The 20709-nt window shown below is 43.7% G+C and overlaps 2 protein-coding genes across 4 annotated transcripts; both read right to left on the bottom strand.

Moving 5' to 3' along the window:
* Positions 1–2112: 2112 nt before the first annotated feature.
* LOC115551970 (forkhead box protein P1-B) lies at positions 2113–16176 on the bottom strand. 3 transcript variants are annotated; one of them, XM_030367617.1, is made up of 16 exons: positions 16059–16176; positions 13044–13190; positions 9342–9485; positions 8821–8910; positions 8065–8185; positions 7368–7476; positions 7118–7219; positions 6240–6327; positions 5956–6030; positions 5641–5836; positions 5075–5151; positions 4868–4969; positions 4439–4566; positions 4188–4251; positions 3722–3888; positions 2113–3017 (listed from the first exon to the last, which is right to left on the bottom strand). In XM_030367617.1, the coding sequence occupies exons 2-16, from the start codon at positions 13173–13175 to the stop codon at positions 2801–2803; spliced, it is 1812 nt and encodes a 603-aa protein (XP_030223477.1). In that variant the 5' UTR covers positions 13176–13190; positions 16059–16176; the 3' UTR covers positions 2113–2800. The 3 variants fall into 3 exon arrangements, with proteins under 3 accessions (XP_030223477.1, XP_030223485.1, XP_030223491.1); XM_030367625.1 differs by lacking the exon at positions 16059–16176 and adding an exon at positions 13334–13354; XM_030367631.1 differs by lacking the exons at positions 13044–13190; positions 16059–16176 and adding an exon at positions 11354–11540.
* Positions 16177–16620: 444 nt separating this feature from the next.
* On the bottom strand, positions 16621–20592 carry LOC115552062 (eukaryotic translation initiation factor 4E type 3). Its single transcript, XM_030367794.1, has 7 exons — positions 20262–20592; positions 19080–19152; positions 18711–18805; positions 18016–18076; positions 17864–17930; positions 17572–17727; positions 16621–17452 (listed from the first exon to the last, which is right to left on the bottom strand). The coding sequence occupies exons 1-7, from the start codon at positions 20429–20431 to the stop codon at positions 17406–17408; spliced, it is 669 nt and encodes a 222-aa protein (XP_030223654.1). The 5' UTR covers positions 20432–20592; the 3' UTR covers positions 16621–17405.
* Positions 20593–20709: the final 117 nt, after the last annotated feature.

Raw genomic sequence — 20709 nt, 5'->3', positions numbered from 1 at the left:
TGTTTTTATCTAACGCAGCTAACATATGGAGCTGCTTTTCAGATGGGAAACAAATCCACTACAGTCTCACAACAATAGATCTGCAATATAGCACAACAATAGACTGTTTTCAATAGCCACATCTACTACAGTGTAAATGTTGTTTCATTCATCTACATATGTAATATTTACAAGCACAGATTGGAATCCGATGGTTTAAACATTTAGACTGAAGTCCTGCATGTTCCACGGTAACACTGTGCTGAGTGGCATACCTTCAGCATTAGGACCTGTATTCTTCTCCAGCTCAAAGCAGTCAAGATCCTTTGCAGACATGCTGGAAGGAGTTGTCATCACACACAGAGTCAGGTGAACAATTCTGAAATCCGACAGGCTGAAACACAATCTGAGTCAGTTTGCATCACTTTGATAGAACCACAGTCCACCTCGTCCAAACATCCCACACACATGAAACCCCCCATTCAGCATGCACCACTACTCAAATCATGCAGTAAGCATTGCCTCTAAAAGGGCAGCAACATCCTGAGCCGATAAAGAACGATATAAAATGAGACAACAGGGTTCTTGCTATAAAGAGTACCTCTCAGTGTGTGGTGTGTCTGGCGGGCTGTGGCGCTAGCGTCTGCCCTCAGAGAGCTCCGAGGCTAGGCTGAGAAACCACATGGCTCAATGAACACACCCATCCTCCTATCAGCTCTCAGCCCTCCATCGATCGCCACACGTCCACAAGTCTGGTAGTACTACTGCGTTCAGCAGCCTCAGCGCTGATCATAAATAATACAGATAATAGGATAATAGCAATCGATGCATGTGGTTGTTGTGAGGTCCCTGGACAAGCCTCTTGACAGATGGGTTTATTTACATGAACAAAAGTACGTGCTTATTTTCAGAGTTGAAGATATTGTTTGTGATGTTTTTTTTTCACCTGGATCGGTTTTGTTTTGGTTCACCCACACCTTGAGACTATGCTGGGGAGGTTGAATTGTGTAACAGATGTATATTTTATTCATATATTATTTTTTTGATAAAGGGTTCATCTTTCCTTATTGATTTGATTTTCACATACCCCCTCATATAAATTATGAAAACTAAGTACAACATAGACTGGATGTCCCCACAAAATGCACCTAGTTATACTAGATAGAATATATCTACGTTCTACAAGAAGTACTCATAATTTGTTCCTGTACATAGTTGTTCACCGGTTTCATAATCATTAAAATCACATTCATTACAATTTGATAATATCTTCTATAAATATGACTCAATACATTTGTATGTCTCAACTAAGTCTTGTATTTAGTTGAACTACATGTCAAGAAAAAAAGCCTGGATTCATTACATTCTCATTTAAATCTGTTTTAAAACATGAGTTTCTCAGCCCTGGTTCAGGGCTGATCATACAGTGGTTGTCAGGTTCAGCAGGAGACGGTGGAAACACAGGCTGTCAAACCATCCGGCTCCTTCCATTAAGCCGGCATCCCCACTGACCTGGACCGCAGAACCCATTAGCAAAGAGTCTCACCACTGGTTCATAACTCAGACACTGACGTTTTGACGCTCTGAAAGTGAAGAAGTAAATACTAAATCAAATCCATTGCACAAGTAATTTATTATTCATAGACATATTGGTTTACAATCATAGTAATACTATAATATCTACTTGTACATGCTCGATGAGAGCATATTTAGTGATGTTCATGTTAGGGTGAAAAAATTACACAAATATAGGTTACTTACACATTTGTTTCTCAATTGATTATATGTTTAAAGTATGAATAAACCAAATTCGTTTTGGCAGTGTATATGACATTATTTTTCCAACTTCACCTTTTTTTTTCCCATTTACAATCAGATTTTAGTACAATATATAAAAAAATAAAAGTAAAAATGATCAGGTAGTGAGGCCCCCCCGACATGGTTTACAGCTGCCATGTGGAGAGAGAGAGAGAGAGAGAGAGAGAGAGAGAGAGAGAGAGAGAGAGAGAGAGAGAGAGAGAGAGAGAGAGAGAGAGAGAGTTAGAGAGAGAGAGTTAGAGAGAGAGAGTTAGAGAGAGAGAGAGAGAGAGAGAGAGAGAGAGAGAGAGAGAGAGAGAGAGAGAGAGAGAGAGAGAGAGAGAGAGAGAGAGAGAGAGAGAGAGAGAGAGAGAGAGAGAGAGAGAGAGAGAGAGAGAAATAGAGAAATAGAGCGCGAGAGCAATAGAGAGCGAGAGAGAGCAATAGTGAGCGAGAGACAAAGCTGTCATTGTGAAGTGCTAACCATAAATATTCCCTTTCCTTTGGCATCTGCTCTTATCATGGTCCGTCCGTGTGCAGGAGTAAAAAATAAAACAAGGAAAAACGAAAACGCAAAGAATATCGAATAACATCATAAAACTATGTAATAAACAGTTTAGGTTTTTTTCTTTACACAAGTCCTTCCTCTGGACTCGTCTGCTGTACATAAGGGACCTCCGCCTGTCCACTGGCACAGTCCAGGAGAGGGAACGCTCCAGAGCAACACAGATCCTCCAAAAAAACTAAAATAATTGCTGATAAATACAAAAGAGAAGGCCAGGGTCACCGACCCCTGACCCCTGTGTTTTGTGTGTGTTTTGTGTGTGTGTGTGTGTGTGTGTGTTTGGTTACGAGTACGAAGCAGCCGTCGTTACAAAAAGTATTTTGGATGATTGAAGAGTCAGGCGCATGGGGTTGGGGGGGGGGGGAGGGAGGAGGGGGGAGGTTTGTAAGGGGTGTGGCTTCCATCGCCTCCCCCTCCTCCCCCCCAGCCCCCTCACCATGGTAACGGTGAACCGGCTAGTCAGAGGGAGGGCATGCGGTCCAGCTGCAGGTGTGGGGGTCCGGGGTTGTCGAGGTGATGGTGTTGGTGGTGGTGGTGGTCCGCGGCAGGCGTCCTCCGGGGGTGGGGGCCGGTGCTGGGGCTGCTGCTGTCCTCGTCCTCGTCCTCGTGGCTCTCCGAGAACTCGAAGCCGGAGAAGTTCTCACAGATCACCTCGTCCTCGAGTTCCTCTTTGATGCTGGTTTGGCGAGCGATAAAACAACGCTGGGGTTATTACGGGGCAGGCATCATTAGTCGGTGTGCAGTTTGTCGTGCCGGGGATGTACTTTCTGTCTTTATAAAGTGGATGTGGGTTTTTTTTTTACGCTCGCTATGTTTGTGATTTTCTTTTCTTAAGGATGGATTTGTTGTGGACCAACCGCAGCGCTGTTGGCAACGACAGTGTCCTCGAAGCATTAACAACCCTGCTTTTTTTCTTGTGTATCAAATGTTACAAACGTACCAAATGTTACAAAGGAAAACAAAAACAACACCTGCTGTCTGGAGCTCGGTGCCCACTTTCCTCCGCAAACGTTTCACGTGTCCGTTATCGGGCCAAAGTCCTCGTTATCGCTACTGACCCGGACCGGGGAGTCTGCTACGGTAATCTCCATAAGTCCATCGCCACACGGTAAAGTGTCAAGGCCGATTACGCAAACAAGAAAAACAAGAACAGGTTCCGGGGTCTCGCTTTACAACGGCAAGCGTCCTCGAAGCAAAAATACGTCTCCACCCCCTCGCATCGCTCCTAAAACACGCGTTCCCGTTCTCGGTGTAATTAGTTGGCTTCGGAGAAAAAAACAACGAAAAAAACAACAAGAAGAAGTTCTCCCCTCAGCGGGCCTAAGTAGGTAAACAACAGCGGGCTACGATCTTGGGTTCCCCCTGGATGCTGCCACTTACAAGGCTTGCGGGGGGGACTGCGTGGCGCTGCTGTCGCTCTGGTAGCCAGCGGCGTAGGGGAAGGCCCCGTTCATCTGCTCCTGCAGCACGTGGGGCAGTGAGTGCATGGGGATGCTGCCCATGGAAGCCGGGTTGTAGAAGGGGATGTTGCAGTCGGGGAGGCCGCTCTAGAGGAAGGAGGAGGACAAGGATTGGTTGGGGGGGGGGGGAGGGACACACGAGGAGCCGGGAAACAGTACCTCGATGACAACTCGTTTGCTTGATTTCGCCGGGATAGGGACGACCCAAGAGGTCACTCTTCCATTGTTTTTGTTGTTTTGTTGATGTTAGTTAAGAAAATTAACGTGGGCCCTTCAAAGATAACCTTGAGTCTCCGCATAGATGATACAGCCATCTCATTTTACTGAATACCCCGTTGTATCAAACAGTCCCTGAACGCAGATCAGATAACGGCAGGATGGGTTACCTGAGGAACGGAGCGCAGCGAGCTCTGGCCCGGAAGGTTCTGGGGGCTCTTCATCATGGCCGACCTGCATCATCATCATCACAGAACATTACGTTGAAGTTTTGATCCAACAGAAAAATATATGACAGCCTATTCACACCTTACTGGTATATGCATCATGGTGCGCAGAGGGAAACGGGCAGATAGAATGTCGTTGCAGCCGTTCCTAGCAGCACCTTGTTTACACTGGGAGGCCATGTGGGGACACCTACCCCGTGCCAGTGGTCTTCTGCGGCCGTCTCCGATGGAACTCGATCTCATCCACGGTCCACACGGCCCCCTTCACGTTCTCCAACCGCACAAAACATTTGTGGAGGCTCAGGTTGTGTCTCACTGCATTCTGGAGAAAGGAAGTGAAGAAAAACACACAGACAGACGGACAGACAGACACACGCCATGGTTCGATTAATTATTTGATAGCTTTAGCTTTTCTGCCAGGTTCTTTTTTATCGCTCAGTACTTGGATTGTTTTTTAGTATTTACTCTTGATTTGGTTTTATACTTTAATTAAAGTTGCTTGGTATAAAGCGTTCTTCTGTTTTTTTGCTTTATGACTAAAGAAAATTGCTAAAGCTAATCAATGTGATCAATGGCTCTGAATTCACTTTCAGAGCCATTGATAAAGCGCTGAATGAACATACCTTCCAAGTCGCCGCATTCCGCCGGAAATACGCAAAGGTCCTGGTGAACCAGTTGTAGATTTCATTCAGCGTCAGCTGTCTCCGGGGAGAGTCATATATCGCCTGCGAAACAGCAAAACAGCAACAGTTGTTGTGAATAACAGGGAATTCGTTCTGACATTAATCATCATCATCTTAGTGGTGACCGGGAGAGGGACCCTGTATTACCTGTCTGATGAGCGACGCGTACGTAAACGGGGGTCTCACTTCCGTGCTGAGGTAGAACTCCTTGTTGTCAACGATGTCTGTTCAACAGAACCCCATGATTCATCAGTTCACAGAGATAACAACTGTACATTGATCTTAGCTTTACATACACGTCATACCGTATATAGTGTTGTGGGAAAAATGTACATAGATGGTCGACATACCGATCATCTATAGTGCTGTGGGCTACATTTACATATATGGTCAACATAATGTTCATCTATAGTGCTGTGGGCTACATTTACATATATGGTCAACATAATGTTCATCTATAGTGCTGTGGGCTACATTTACATATATGGTCAACATAATGTTCATCTATAGTGCTTTGGGCTACATTTACGTCTATGGTCAACATATATGTAACAGACTCATATTCATCCAAGGTCATTCCCAATAAACACGACAAAAAGCTTTCCCGCCTTTGATCCCCGTCCTCCCTCCCTGACCGGGGTTGGCTGAAAGGGGGCCCCACATTATAGACTCTCAGTGGCACCGCTGATCTTCAGGGGGGGGGGGGGGCTGACCTTGGCTCATGGAGCGGCTGTAGCGCCGCCGCACCGGCGTGCCGCTGAACACGCCGTTGGGCGTGAGCACGCCGGGGGAGTCGGAGAGCGGCGTCAGGGGCGTGGTGGGCGCCGTGGCGCTCTGGGACAGGCTCATGGGCAGGGGCCCCTTGGGCGGCGTTGCCTGGGAATATGAGCCGTTGGAGGCCGCGTTCCCCTGTGGTGGAAAACAAAACACCAAGCACAAGACGTGAACACAGGGCGCACACGTGGAGCGCTGGTCGATGTGGAAGGGAGGGCTGGGTCCCAGAGGGGTGGCCCGGGTCGGTGACGTACCGACTGCGCCTGCTTGATTTCAGACGACTTCAGGTGGGCCATCATGGCCTGTAGTCGCTCCTTGTCCTTTTTCAACTGCGTCAGAGGAGAAAGGGACCAAAGAGGGGGGGGGTTAGCCACTATAAATACACTCTTAAGGGTTTAACGACACATCTAGTTCCAGATTTTCCACCGTTAAAATGTTTCTTAAAGGGCACTATATTCTACAAATAGTGTAACCCATTTTAAATCTACTAGCCTGGAGCCATAACAATGTCAATGTCAGCTAATCGCACGGGGCCTACCTGGAGCTCCAGCTGCTGCACCACTTGCATCTGCACACGACACTGTGCCGTGCTCTTGTCGTCCAGTGTGTGCTCAGTGTTCAGATGTCTGGTGGTTAAACACATAGCAACGGTCGGTTACCAACAAAGCTCACCGCTGTGTGTGTGTGTGTGTGTGTGTGTGTGTGTGTGTGTGTGTGTGTGTGTGTGTGTGTGTGTGTGTGTGTGTGTGTGTGTGTGTGTGTGTGTGTGTGTGTGCCGCGGCCGACAGCATGTAGGACGAACGCAAGTCAAACATCAACAGAGACGCAAACAAGTATCGACATGAACACAAACTAAACAACATGCAATGTTTGATTTCGCGGGAGCAAACCAGTTCTTAATAACGTTCAGAAATAATCTGGATGTATAAATGTGTATTAGCCACTTTTAAATGAAAAATAATTGAATATATAGGGGAGAAACAAATTGGATACTATTGTTTTCAAATTCATTTAATATGCCTAATATGAAGAGTTGCCTAAGTCGATAAAAAACACTGTCAAAAGTCTTGATTTGTGTGCATAACTGATTAAGGACACATATCCAATTGTGTTTTTCTAAAATATATTGAAAACAGTATTTGCGTGATATGTGAAAGCTCTATCTGTTATATTAAATTGGTTGCTGCTCATTCTAAACAGCCCAAAGCCCAAAGCACACGGCCGCGGCGGGACATGCGCTCAATAAGCGGTTGAATTCCCATCTCCGAAACACAGCCCTGCTTGAACAGAGCTCCTCCAAAGCACAGCCCCGCTAGTACGATGGTCTGTGTGCTTCTGGGCATCCAATAGTCAGAAGGTAAAGCGGCCTTTAAGGGACTCCCTGGCCCTGGCCCAATGGAACTCAGAAGAACTCACTTGAGGAAAGCCTGGTGGTCCCCGAAGACGCTCTCGCACCCTGGCCACTTGCACATGCCGTTGCCGTACAGCGCGTGATTGCCGAGGTCGTCCAATGACACGCTGAAGGGGGGGGGGGATAGACCAATCACAGCGCGGCGTCAGCAGTGACTCTCTGACCACCGCGCTACCCAGACGTACAGCGGGAGGGGATCGATGGCGTTGAGGTGTTTTGTTTTCGTTTACTGCAACACACACGTAGGGAACTCACCTTTCTTTTTTCCTATGGAGAGATGAGTGATTCCCATTGGTGGAGGCCGGTTGACAGGACGACTCTCTGCTCTCTCCACCAGGGGACAGGCTGTTACCGTTCTCACAACCTGTAATTACATGTGACCACCACACACACACACACACACACACACACACACACACACACACACACACACACACACACACACACACACACACACACACACACACACACACACACACACACACACACACACACACACACAGCTGTCAACAAGGCACACTGTGCCCCCACCCCCCACCGCTGAGCCCCACCAATACTTGTTGTTGTGGAGTAATCATCTCCAGATGAATATAGGCCTGCTGTTGACCAGCATCGTTTCAAATTAAAAGCATACCGACCTTAATTACAGCAATAACCACAACCATAATTGCAATACAAATAAGTGATCCTATTTATTTTTTATATTAAATATATTTATATTACGTACACTATTAATTACAATAATAATAATTAAACATTTAAATATGAATAACAACAAAAAACATATTAACAGTATTAACAGTGGTAGGATTAATAATAATTAATCCAATGCATGCTCGACAAAATAGTCTCAAGCCAACGCATTGCACCAACCACTGCGTGATTCAGTGCTCCCCCGACCCCAGCCCTCTGTGGGGGTTCTCCCCAGGCTCTGCATGGTGCCAGTACCCACCTTGTGAGGATCTGAGGCCATTGGGCAGCACGGAGAGCAGGCCCTGCCTCTGGAGGTTGAGGAGATGCTGCTGCTGGACCTGGAGCAGCTGCTGCTGGATGGCCATCTGCTGGGCTGTCAGCTGGAGAGGGAGAGAGGGAGAGAGGGAGGGAGGGAGGGAGAGGGAGAGAGAGAGAGAGAGAGAGAGAGAGGGGGAGAGGGATGGAGTGAGAAAGAAAGAAAGAAAGAAAGAAAGAAAGAAAGAAAGAAAGAAAGAAAGAAAGAAAGAAAGAAAGAAAGAAAGAGAAACACCTCCGTCAACGAACATGCAAATAAACACAGATACACAAGACGAAACAGCATTCCCCTCCCCCCCCCCCACACCCTGGTCCACTGCCACGCCCGGGGCTGTTCAGCAGCAACCAACACAACACCGTCGAGTCAACACACCTGCCCTTCCTCTTTGAAGATCCTCATCTGAAATACGTGGACGCAGAAAATACAATAAATCCTGGCTGAGCAGTTAATACGCCCCATAGATACCGGTTCGATTGCCACCCATGGCCCTATGCTAAATGTCAATCCCCCTCGCCTCAGTCCACTTTTCCTTTCTCTCATTACTGTCCTTTCCCATAAGGGCACTAAGAAGCGCATAAGATATATTAAAAATACAGAGATAAAATTCTCCTACTCTTTTAACAATGTTTTTGGAACAACAGTGAATATTAGTTGATTTAAGTAAAACGCTAAAGTATTGTTTTTTTGGGTAGGTCCTACCTCCTGGTTGACCATGCCGGCGTTCTTCTGCTGCATGAGCTGGATGTTGAGCTGCTCCTGCTGGTTCTTGAACACCTCCTGGATCTGTTGCTGTGAGAACAAGGAGAAGATCTGACACTCAGAATGCATCATGGGATTTTTTCTGTAGCCGATACGACACCATAATGAGAGGCCTCCAGAGAATTGTAGCGCTGCACAATCCTAAATCAAAGTAAAGATACCGTAACCTCGCCTTAGAAAGACTTTGTTTTGCCACTTCTCACATGAGAACTGTTGTGACAATCTCAAACACAACAACGTCTCCCAATGAGGATAAATCTTTTCACAACTAATTACTAAACAATGTCCAAAAATACATGACAACTAACATAATTACTAACATTAAAATGCTACAATTATTCCGAAATGGTCATTGCGACCAGAGTGATGTAATGGTCATTAAATCACTCTGCGTTGTACAAGCTCTATGGCACGTATATGCATGCTTGACTGTGCATGTGCGCGTGTGCGCACGGCCCTACCTGGTGCAGCATGAGGGCTTTCTGTTGCTGCTGGAGCAGGGCCTGCAGCTGCTGGGGACTGAGCACCGACTGCTGGGCGGCGGTCTGCTGGAGCTGCTGCGGAGCCTCGGCGGGCGGGGTCATCATGGACACTGACACTGGGACCTGCAGCCCCACCACCACAAGAAGAAGAAGAAGAAGAAGGGGGCGGAGTCAAGGCACAGGCCACGCAGGGAGACCCTCTGGGCCCTCCAGTAAACAAGAGCTGGAATGATGAGACAATTATACTGATCACATAATGAATTGCACATCGTTTTGATATATAATATGTATGTAATTAATGATGTGTATTATAGAAATATAGAAATTATTAACAAAATACACTGTATGAAACAAAAGGGACTCAAAGAAACTCCAATTACAAACAACAGGAAACACAAACAATCCCATTCACCACATAGGGTATACGCCCTGCACATATGCAGTTGTGTGTGTGTGTGTGTGTGTGTGTGTGTGTGTGTGTGTGTGTGTGTGTGTGTGTGTGTGTGTGTGTGTGTGTGTGTGTGTGTGTGTGTGTGTACATTGGACTTAAATCAGGATCTGTGTACTTGTTCATGGAGTACCAATAAGCCAGTGGGATTTATTAATTTAGCAGGGTCTGTTTGGTTCACTCAACAGTAACCACCAGACACAAGCACATCTGCAAACTCAATTTATTAAGACTTGAGTTGGCCTTTATCCACAAAAAACACTACCTGAATATTACCATAAATCAGTTATTTTTTAGTCCTATTCTGTAGATTGGTCAGCTTAAGAAACAATCAAACATTTTGATGGAGTAAAAGCACTGAAAATGAGAGACACCAAGACTGAAAAAACACCAGGCAGTGCCTGGGGAGAAACAAGAACTCTAGTCCTAACAACAACAACAACAGCCTGCTCCACCACCACCACGTCAACAACAACAACAACAGCAGCCTCTGCTAGGCATCCAGCAATTACCACAGCCTCCCCCCCACCACCACCACACCACCAAGCACTCTCGGCTCGGGGATGTTTACAGTAAACATAAACAGAGTAATCAAAGTTGCATAGAGATATAAATAATGAATAAAGAAAAAGGCATACAGAGCATGTTTACGAAAAAAAGAACTGGAGATGCATATTTTAATTAAAGCCTGAACCACAAACAAACATTTCCCTCTCCAAGGCCGGCTCTGTTTTGGATTGGGTAAACAAACTGCCAGAGAATTTCACAGAGCTCTTGGCTAACAATAACACACAATGGCTTCCGAGCGAGTCCTTTATTATGAGATTCAATGGAGCAGAGTTGGTCATCGCTTAGGCAAAGAGGACATACAGACCCGTACGCAGACACACACAGCCAGTTGGCCCATTTATTATTATTATTTTGCTCACTCTCCTCCTGTGGACACCATCAACACAACAACAGCCCTTGCCTAATCCCCGTTGCCATGGCAGCCAGCAAGTCCAAACATCTTCTGTTGTTGTTATTGTGGAAAGTCCTACTGGCGAGCAGCAGACTGTAAACACGGATCTGTTCCCGCAAGACAGGTCTTGTGAACTGTGAGATGAGTGACATTGAAATAAAGGCTGGTTGGAGCCTACTGAAGAGCACATATCTCTGTTTCCCACCATGGTTACAGGGCTGCACACACAAACTAACTTTGGAGAAAGGTGTGGAATACCCTCTTGTTTAACACATACCATAGAAGGTAAACTCCTGCATTTACTATGTATAGATCTCTGTCTGTATAATGATACAGTTCTCTACATACAGGGATTGTTCTCTTTATCTATATAAAGACATATCTAGATAGATAGATATAACACAAAGACACACACATGCGTAGAAAATACATTTGTCTTTTTTTCCCTCCAATCACTCTTACATGTACACACACACAACACACAACACACACACACACACACACACACACACATTCAAAACAGCTACCAGACACAATGGTTAGACAAGATTTGCCTGAAGCCAAAGGAAGGGTCAGACCAACCTGGGGAGTTCCATTGAGGAGCGCTGCCAGGTGCCGTGTGGTTTGGTCAGGCCGGGTAGGAAGCGCAAGGAAGAGTGGAGCCTGACTACTACACAGCCGCTTGATGTGGAGCACAGACAGAACTAGCAGAATACCGCTAAGCCCTCCTCTAGCTCTAGCTCGCTCTCTCTCTCTCTCTCTCACTCACCCTCCCTATCTCTCCCTGCCCCCCAGCAGGGAATACTCCTCCCCCCTTCCTTATAGCACGCAGTTTAACACCACCACCCCCCCCCCCTAAACCCCCCCAACCCCCCTTACACACACAAACGCGCACTCACACACGCACAAACGCGCACTCACACACGCACACACATGCACACACACCTCCCCCATCACACAGGCAGAATAATGCTTCAAAAAGTGCTTGTGGCTTCCGAAAACAACAACAACAACAACAACAACAACAACAACAACAACAACAACAACAACAGCATAAACAGCAACCACAGCTGTGTGTGTGGGCAGAATATCCTAGATGCCATTATGTGCCACTTAAGGCACATCATTTTTTTCGTCAGGTGTCCTGCATGGCCAGCGCTCATCTTCTTTCTGGAATGTGTGCGTGTGCATGTGTGATCCAGGGGAACGCCAAGGTTTAAGTGAAGGACCCACTGGCTGGCCTCCCAAGCTGGGAGCATTGAATGTTATCATGCGTTAACGCGTGACGCAGGCGCCCCGTTGACCTATCACCAGTTCTGACTTACACACCGGTGGAGCAGATGATGTATTATATAAAATACAATGAAGCAATCATTTAAGGGTACAGCCCCTCATATGCAGCCATTAGAATATGACTCAGGCTCTCAAAGATGGCTAGTCACAGAAACGTTTTGAATGGAAAATAACCCAATTCTTGGCTAAGTTGGACTCCATGCAGAGGATAACGCACTGCCTAAAGATCATGTGCTCTGGACAGTCCAGCCTTTGTGACCAAACACACATTCTGATATATTTAGCATTTCAATAGCTAATCTAATTTCCTAGGAATTTATTAATAAAACAAATGAAATTAACTATCCAACATATTCAATCATTGCATTTGATTTGTTTTATTAGTCCAATCAATTTACTGCCAATATACCCTAGAATATAGCTATTAACTATGTCATTATTATTAATCACATGCAGCTGCATCTAAAAAAGACATGTCTTGCCTTGTCCACCAGTAAACATTCCACATCTATCAGCACCATTAACCAAAACAGATTGCCATGTCAACAAGCAAACCGGCCGTTAGAATTATTTTTAGGTTCAAGGTGAGTTAGTTTGTTTTGCCATTCTTCTCAACTTCTCAAATGCATTTGTATTTTCTGGAAAGGGGTCTACGCTGGTTTCATGGTCTTATGTTGACCACTGTATGAGGCCGTTTTATCAACAAACAAAAGATGAAAAAAATATCTTCTGCTTCTGAGTTGGCTCCAAAATAAATTCAATAAGAATATAATGTACTTTTGTGAAACTGATACATTTAATAAATAAGAAAATTGAGGAACAGGTTTATTTTTGTTCCTCTAATTAAGTGTGAATAAACGTTTGAGACTTCCAACTTTCTTTCCATGAATCACACACAATTGTTCAGGCCGACATTCTATCATTCTAACAAACCCTGAGCTTATTGGCTGTGGGTAACCAGGTAATGGTGTTCACTGACCCGTGGAGCCTCTGGAGGAAGAGTGTGGTTACAGCTCAGACTCAGCTGGTCCTCATAGTCTGCGGGGCTCCAGTGGGCTGCGTGAAGAGGAGGGCTGTTGTGGCGTATCTGATCTGACCCAGTCTCATGCATCTGGACTCCAATGGCCTGGGAGGAGACAAGAAAATAAAATCACTCAAAATCGGTGCATACACAAGTAGCTTTGAGGGGGGATACAAGAGAGTACTTATTGTCATTATTCTCACGAAAGATCAACGCCCAGTTGCCCGGCACAAAAATTAAATGCTTACAACATGGGCTGTCTGGAATAGACTGTGTAGTCATCTACAAAGAGCTGACTGGTCTTTTGAAAAGCAGCAGGAACTACAAGCTAACAAACGACTCTGCCCACCAAGGTAAACATTGCCTTCTCTACAAGTGAGAACAGAACAAGCTCGGACCAGGGCTGTTTGTTGAATAACTGATTGCTGCCATGGCTACTGTAAACACAGGGACCCTGGATCTGTGTTTATGTGCAAACATAACATCCTTCTGGAGTCATTTACCATTAACCAGGTGGCACGGCAGAAACCGCCCTAGCAGGTAGTACAATGCTAAAACTTGGCTCCTATTCTGGATTTGCAAATGCTGAACAGCTAAATAAAGAAGACCGTTACGGGGAGCAGGTGGCTGTCTAAATGAGAAAGACTGGTGTATGGTGGATTATTCTATCCTCAGTTAAATCAAATCAGAGAAAAATGTTAAACCTCAAACAAATACAAAGTTAGCGCACACATTATATAAGGATACTTAAGAAGAAATAAAGAATAAAGAAGACTTGATTCACACCTTAATTTTCCGACTTCCAACTGAAATCAATGATAAGGCACTTTCAGAATACTGAGAGGATAGAGCTAGAAAGACAGGCTACATGTATTGCTGGGGTTACTGGCTGGGACAAGGACACCGTGGGGAACAAATCATTTAAAGGGTTGTTATGATTTGCACAGGCCGCAACTAGGATTGTGGGATCAACATCGACAAATTCCTCATAAAACTGCAGGCTAGTCGAGTCACTTTATCCAAATGTTGCCTTCATGTGCTTACAAGAATACAATACAACGTGTAAAACACAAACATCTGACGTGTTTCAAAGTCAGGCTTTGAGTGTGTATGGAAATTTTACCCCCAAAAACAAACAAGATGGGTTTTTTTCTCCACGTGACCGACCGCACGAAACCAAGTCGTAAACAGGTTAATATGTAAATACTGTTGGTGGAGGTGAGTGACGAATGTGCAACATGTCATCCGTAGGAATGTCGTTAAGTTAAGAGTTTCCAACCGGCCTCCTCACTCAGCAGCACATGCACCCAAATATGTACACACGTCTAACGTAGAAAATGTATTCTCGAACACAGAGTGCAAACTCAAGAAGTTAAACAACATGAGACCTGGCCATGAAATCTCAGCGCTGACAGGAGTAGTGCTGTAGCCATGATGTCATGTCATGATGCTTATGCAACTCGTACATCAATTCCATTCAGCATTTAACCACGTAATTGGTTTAACATTATAATGAAAGCAAAATGTGTACACGAACCTCATTTGGCAATTTTACAGAATAATATATTATATGGTCCAAAGCTTATTAGTGTAAGTGAGTAACAGTGAGTCCCGCAGTTATAAAGGTTATCTTTGGAGTCGGTTTCAATCTTAAGCACTTATCAAGCTTTCAATGCACATGTGTTGGATCGACTATGGACTCTAAATCAATGATGGGGCCTCATTTATGTGGTGAAATTGAAATTATGATATTGATGATATGCTCCATCATTTGTTATGTGTAGGCTAGAAGAGTTAATTGCCAATACAGCTTTGTAAGATGTTTGCATATACAGTACAGTATGAAAATCACTGTATACGGCATGATCTATGCTATGTAAATGACAGGCTTAAATGCTTCAAAGAGCTGCTGCAGCCCTGCTGTATGCATTTGTTTTGATAAGAAGTTTAGAATGAGTTGATTGATAGAAACAACAATTAACCACATAGGCGGCATTTTGGGTGCGTAACAACTACATTGCATGAGAAAAATACATTCCAACCTGACCCACATACAACTTTTCAATTATTCAAGTGATTATAAATTACAACTGACACTGGAACTGGGGGAGGTCCACTCAATCACTGACCAATAATAAACTAACCAAAGCACACCACAAAACGTGGGCCCCCATTACATTGCTGTTTCTTCCAGTGGATACCTGCACCGTGCGGTTGCTTGGATACAGAGCGCCGCGCGCTGCTATATTTGTCATGCAACGGTTGGCCGTCATTATCAATAGTCTGGATTTACGTTAGCGGGATATAATGTCCGTTTAAGATATTTACACAGCATACTAAACGGACGTCGTGTGGGCTACATGCCTTGTAATCAAATAAAACACAACACTTTTTGAACGCTAAATATTAAAGGATAATGACGGTAGAGACGGCCAGGAGATAAAGTACAACGGACTGAACGGCGTTCGCTTGTTAACTTACACCGCACCTTTCAAGACTTAATCGTGAGTGGCTGTTATCGAGATCCATAACTCCGAAAGGCTACAACTTAAAGGGCCATTATCCAAGGGTGACGTGTGGACACTGTACAGAGTGCGATATCACTCATTGTCGACGTATGATCAGTGAAAGATCTCGAGTTGGAGAGCTGAGCTATCTGACATTTCACTTAATGGTGGTGTCGAGGCGAAAGGAGCCCCCTGCAGAAGCCCGTATCTGGTAGAATAGTGATAACTACTTTACAACACTCATCTAGAACTACGTTACATGAACCGGGAAGGACTCTCCGGACGGACCTTAGTTCACGTTAACAGCAACGTTACAACAAAAGCTCCTCGCCTCGCCTCACGATCCCCTGCTGAACGTTGCCCTCAACGCCTCCGTCGAGGCGATCCGCGGACCCTCCGTGGAAGCCGCTTCTCACGTTTTGTCGCCATTATCATGAGCCATTGAATAAAATCGACGTTTGCTTACCGATAGAGCTGTAGAACAACCTTGTACTCGCGGTAGTGACGGAAGGGATACGATGTGAGACTGTTCCAAGATAGCCAGCTAGCCACAAGTTGCTAACCGGAGAAGGCGGGGTGTAGGCAAAAGTAAACAATGCTGACGTCAGAGTCGCAGATGGGATCGTTCCAGATTAGGTTTATTTGGTCTGAGCGCACTGGTTACCGCTTTATATAAAATATGCAATAAATGCTAGATCGTTGTACAATTAAGTAAATGCAATTCAATTAAAACCACAGCGTTGTAATAATTAAACAATAATGCATTTAATAACCCATTCAAAGCCATCGTCAAAAATGATCATTCGAATATAATATTTTGTTGTGCTTTTTAAAAACGAACTGTTCAAAACCATCACCAATCATTGTTTCCTGCATCTGCACATTTAACAGAGAAAACATTTTTGGATAATATTCCATTAGGTTGAACCCAGAAACTTAATTTCTAACAGTAATAACAAGGCACCATCTTGAAAGAAATTGTATTAGACACTTTTCTGTCAGTTTGAGGCATGCGTTTTTGGACACACACACACACACACACACACACACACACACACACGCACACACACACACACACACACACACACACACACACACACACACACACACACACACACACACACACACACACACACACACCTCTAACTACCTCTGTATATCCTGAAACTCTCGCATATATTTCTTAGCAGCTAAACATGATTTAGATTTAGGCTCATGTTTAGTTATTGCAAACACAGTATATTCTCTTCACTTGTTTAATAAAATCAAATGTACTAAGAAAGAATGTGCAATATTCAACCATGCTTTTACAAATACCATTTTCTACTGCAAGAAAGAGATAAAGGAACCTTTATGCTTCGATGTACAAAACACACAAAAAAATCTTTTTATATTGCATTCACTAGTTGAAGCTCTCTTAAAATAAACAATTATTAGATTAGAAATGAGATGTTTAACAAGATATAACTTTGTCCCAGCAGGTCAGCAAACGTATTCAAAATATGCTTTCATACATCTTCAAAAATCTTAAAATACAACTACACCATGTTTACAGTTTTGAAAAAGTCAGCCATTGTCCAATAAAACCATTATCCTTTCTGCACAAGCAAAAGTTGAAGGACAACCCAGTTTCTTTGAGAAATCTCTACATAGCTAGAATCTATAAAAAAAACAGATTACGAATAACACTGCATTAGACTTTTACCTGACCAGTACAACTCCACTGGTTTGAGAATTGAATCAGAATTGTAACCATACACAAGATACAACAAAGGTTTCTCAAGTCTGTTCAAAAAGTGTGAGCAAAACGCTGCTAATGTCTTGAGCGTCCCCCTTCGAAGGCATGGTGCTCCTGATGGGCTGCAATTGTGGACACAAAGGTCAACATTTAAATTCAAACAATAACAAAGTATTTAGGAGTCCTTACTATATAGAACCTGAATATATTGTATGTCAATGTGAAAGAGGAAAATACTCACGTTTGTAAAATACTGCTTTGAAAGCTATCTGTGGAAGGAGCTCATGGATCCGTCCTAAGATGTTAGCTTCAGTAGCCCGAGAGGCGTTTCCATTCCACACCTGAATTACGTCCTCTCTGTCTCTCATGCTGACGCTCACTCCAACCACTTCATCTCCTGCAAGGAAAGATGACACATTTCAGGTATAGCACCTGACATCAGTTCATTGTTCATACCAAGGTTCCTTCAAAGACACTATTTCACACTCTCTGATGCGTGATAGCTTTCCTATAAAACCACAATTTCACATTACCTGATGCACAGTGATCACTGAATTGCTCTCCGATGGTAGCCAACAACAACTCCTTCCACACAGCAGACTGCAAAACAGTGGACAAAACGTGACTAGAAAACAACGTGACTCAGTACAAAGCTAGCGATATAACGCCACGCCACTAGACTCACTGTGAATTCTTTTGGCACTTTCATTTTCCAGACCCCGCCCTTGGCATTGCTTTCTTCCTCCCTGCACAAAAAAGCACAATGCGTATAAACAGAACAGAATTAATTCAAAATATCATATTATTTTAAAATGTATCCATTGACTGCTGTTGTCATCAGACGGGGTCATTCGGGCCATGGTGTCTTCAATTAAATGTTCGGAGCTCCTAGCCACCGCTGATATTATACCATATGTTCCACTGTGAGTTGTAAGTCTTTGACACGCATTATGGTAGACTGCTTAACGTCAACTCTGGTGGACACAACTTTCAATCTATTTCTATGTATTGCCTATACGCTATCAACTGACATTAAGTGTGAGATAATGTCTGCCTTGCTACTATTTCTTGCATTTCTATGGTGGGTTGAATATTTAAGTAAAGGTATTAACCTTATAATCGCAAAGGCTATACCCAAAGCTTTACAAGGATTGATTACCCACTCGTAATACGTCCCATGTGTAACAGATTGTTTTGTAATGGCCAAACCACCATTAAGAATTAATGGTATGCACAACTGCCTGGTCTTGTAATGGACAAGTGCACTGGCTACACAAATCCCACTGGCTATATGGTGTTGTATCGTCACTCAAGGCATGGCTTAGTGACACACGGTATCCTGTGTCTTGAATGTGATAATAAGGCTACAGTATGGCTCACCAGAGTGGTCTGCATTCCCCTCTCATCAGATGATAGGTGCACCTCAGGGGCAGGCTGGAAACCCCTGGTATGTTGTTATACACTCTCCAGAAGTTCTATGTGACAACACACAAGTGCACACAATACAAACTTGTATTGATCAATGTTCAAATATTTCATAGGTACACATTATTCTTGTTATGCACTAATATGCACAAAAAGGCTATTACCGATATGATACCTAGATGTGATAGCAAGAATATTGGTGTTGCTCACTAATGATGGACACATGAATTGACCTGTCCAGGGCTTCAAAGAGGAACTTTAATGTTTTTATTTATTTTAAAATCATATACATATCAATAATAAACAGGCACAAATTGTACTTACCTGGACAGTCTCTACTGTGTAGATTTTTTTCAGGTTTGATTCACATTCAGCTGCAGTGGTTCCAGGGAGAGATCTGAAAATTCAGTGAAAGTCGACTGTATCATATAACAACATAGAAGAGCACACAGACACACAGCCTCGCTACCCTAATAAGGAAACCATCAAATGTTTTGTCTCATTGTTAACCGAAAAAAACACATTGATGATTCATATTGGGAACCATGACTTCCTGCTACTTTCCAGTTTCTCTTTTGACACTTTCGTTCGGACTGTTGTGTTCAACTTTAGCCCACATTTGGTTAAAGTTTGGTTTGTTATGCAACGTAAAGAATTGTTATTTACTCATCTAAGATATGCTTTGTAAATGTAAACTATGTCATACACCATCAGTTATTTTATCATATGCATTTATTTTGTTTATTTTTATAAGGCAAGCGCTATAAATAAATGTGAAATACTTTTGGTTGACATTTCTGTTGGTAAATAATATGTCCATATACTTATGATGTGATATGATGTGTAATATCTGATATACATTTTATGATTATGGTATATAATATGGTGTTATAGGTATGTAATGCACACACTACTTATAGCACTACTAGCTATAATAGAAATAAGAAAGAAAATGTCATCCCCATTGCTTTTTTCCTTTGATGTATTGTTTGTTCAACTCTCATGAGTTATGGGGGCAGGTTAGGATTAGAGTCAATGCTCTGTAAATGAACACCATTGACCCCGTTCTAGCGCCACCCTCCAGTGTACAAAAGCGCGCGCGCAAACACACACACACACACACACACACACACACACACACACACACACACACACACACACACACACACACACACACACACACACACACACACACACACACACACACACACACACAATTAACTACATCAGGTTATTATTAGAGATATATTTGACCAACACTCTATTTGTATTTTCATGTATATTTAAAAATCCCTCAAGTTGGCAATCCCATTATAGCATTTTATATGAATTGATATTCATTCATTTGTAAGTAACTTAAATCTCAGGAAAGTTAAAGAAAGCAGCTCGACATCTTTGGCATTGATTTGGGCGATTCTGTCTTCGTCTTTATTGAACACAAAAGCCTCCATATATTCTTCACTCTGCGAGATAGGATGTTGCTTCAATCCCAAACCCTGAACGTACCTGTCCAGCCAGAAAGTCCAAGGTGAATGCAGAGGCAGTGTGTGGTCGTTGCTATTCGCAGTGTTTTCCAAATCTTTTCCGTCGATTTCAATGTTGTGATCTTGAGAAGTGAGCAGGTTTGGACCTGATGAGCTCAGTTGCAATGTTTTTGAAGCAAATGGCACTGCCATTTTTTACTAAACCGAACCGGTATAATGAAGGGTGTAAGAGCGAGGCAATCTTGTTGTTATTGTTTTCCCTTCGCTTAACTGTAGACTGTGAGGTCGGTGGCTAATTGATACAGCTGCTGACTCATTGGCTTCTCCGGTCTTCACCGTCACAACACATGACGCCCACCGTCTGCGGTGCAGCGCCGCAGAGCACACGCTCCATGCATGGGTGCTGTGTTCCAACATCACAGCCAACTGAATTTATGTTATTTCGATCAAAATTATTTTATGTATATATT

Source organism: Gadus morhua, chromosome 1 (genome assembly GCF_902167405.1).
Source record: "Gadus morhua chromosome 1, gadMor3.0, whole genome shotgun sequence".
In the NCBI taxonomy this organism is placed as follows: Eukaryota; Metazoa; Chordata; class Actinopteri; order Gadiformes; family Gadidae; genus Gadus; species Gadus morhua.
The sequence above is the reverse complement of the archived record's forward strand: the minus strand, read 5'-3'. Positions and strand labels throughout refer to the sequence as shown.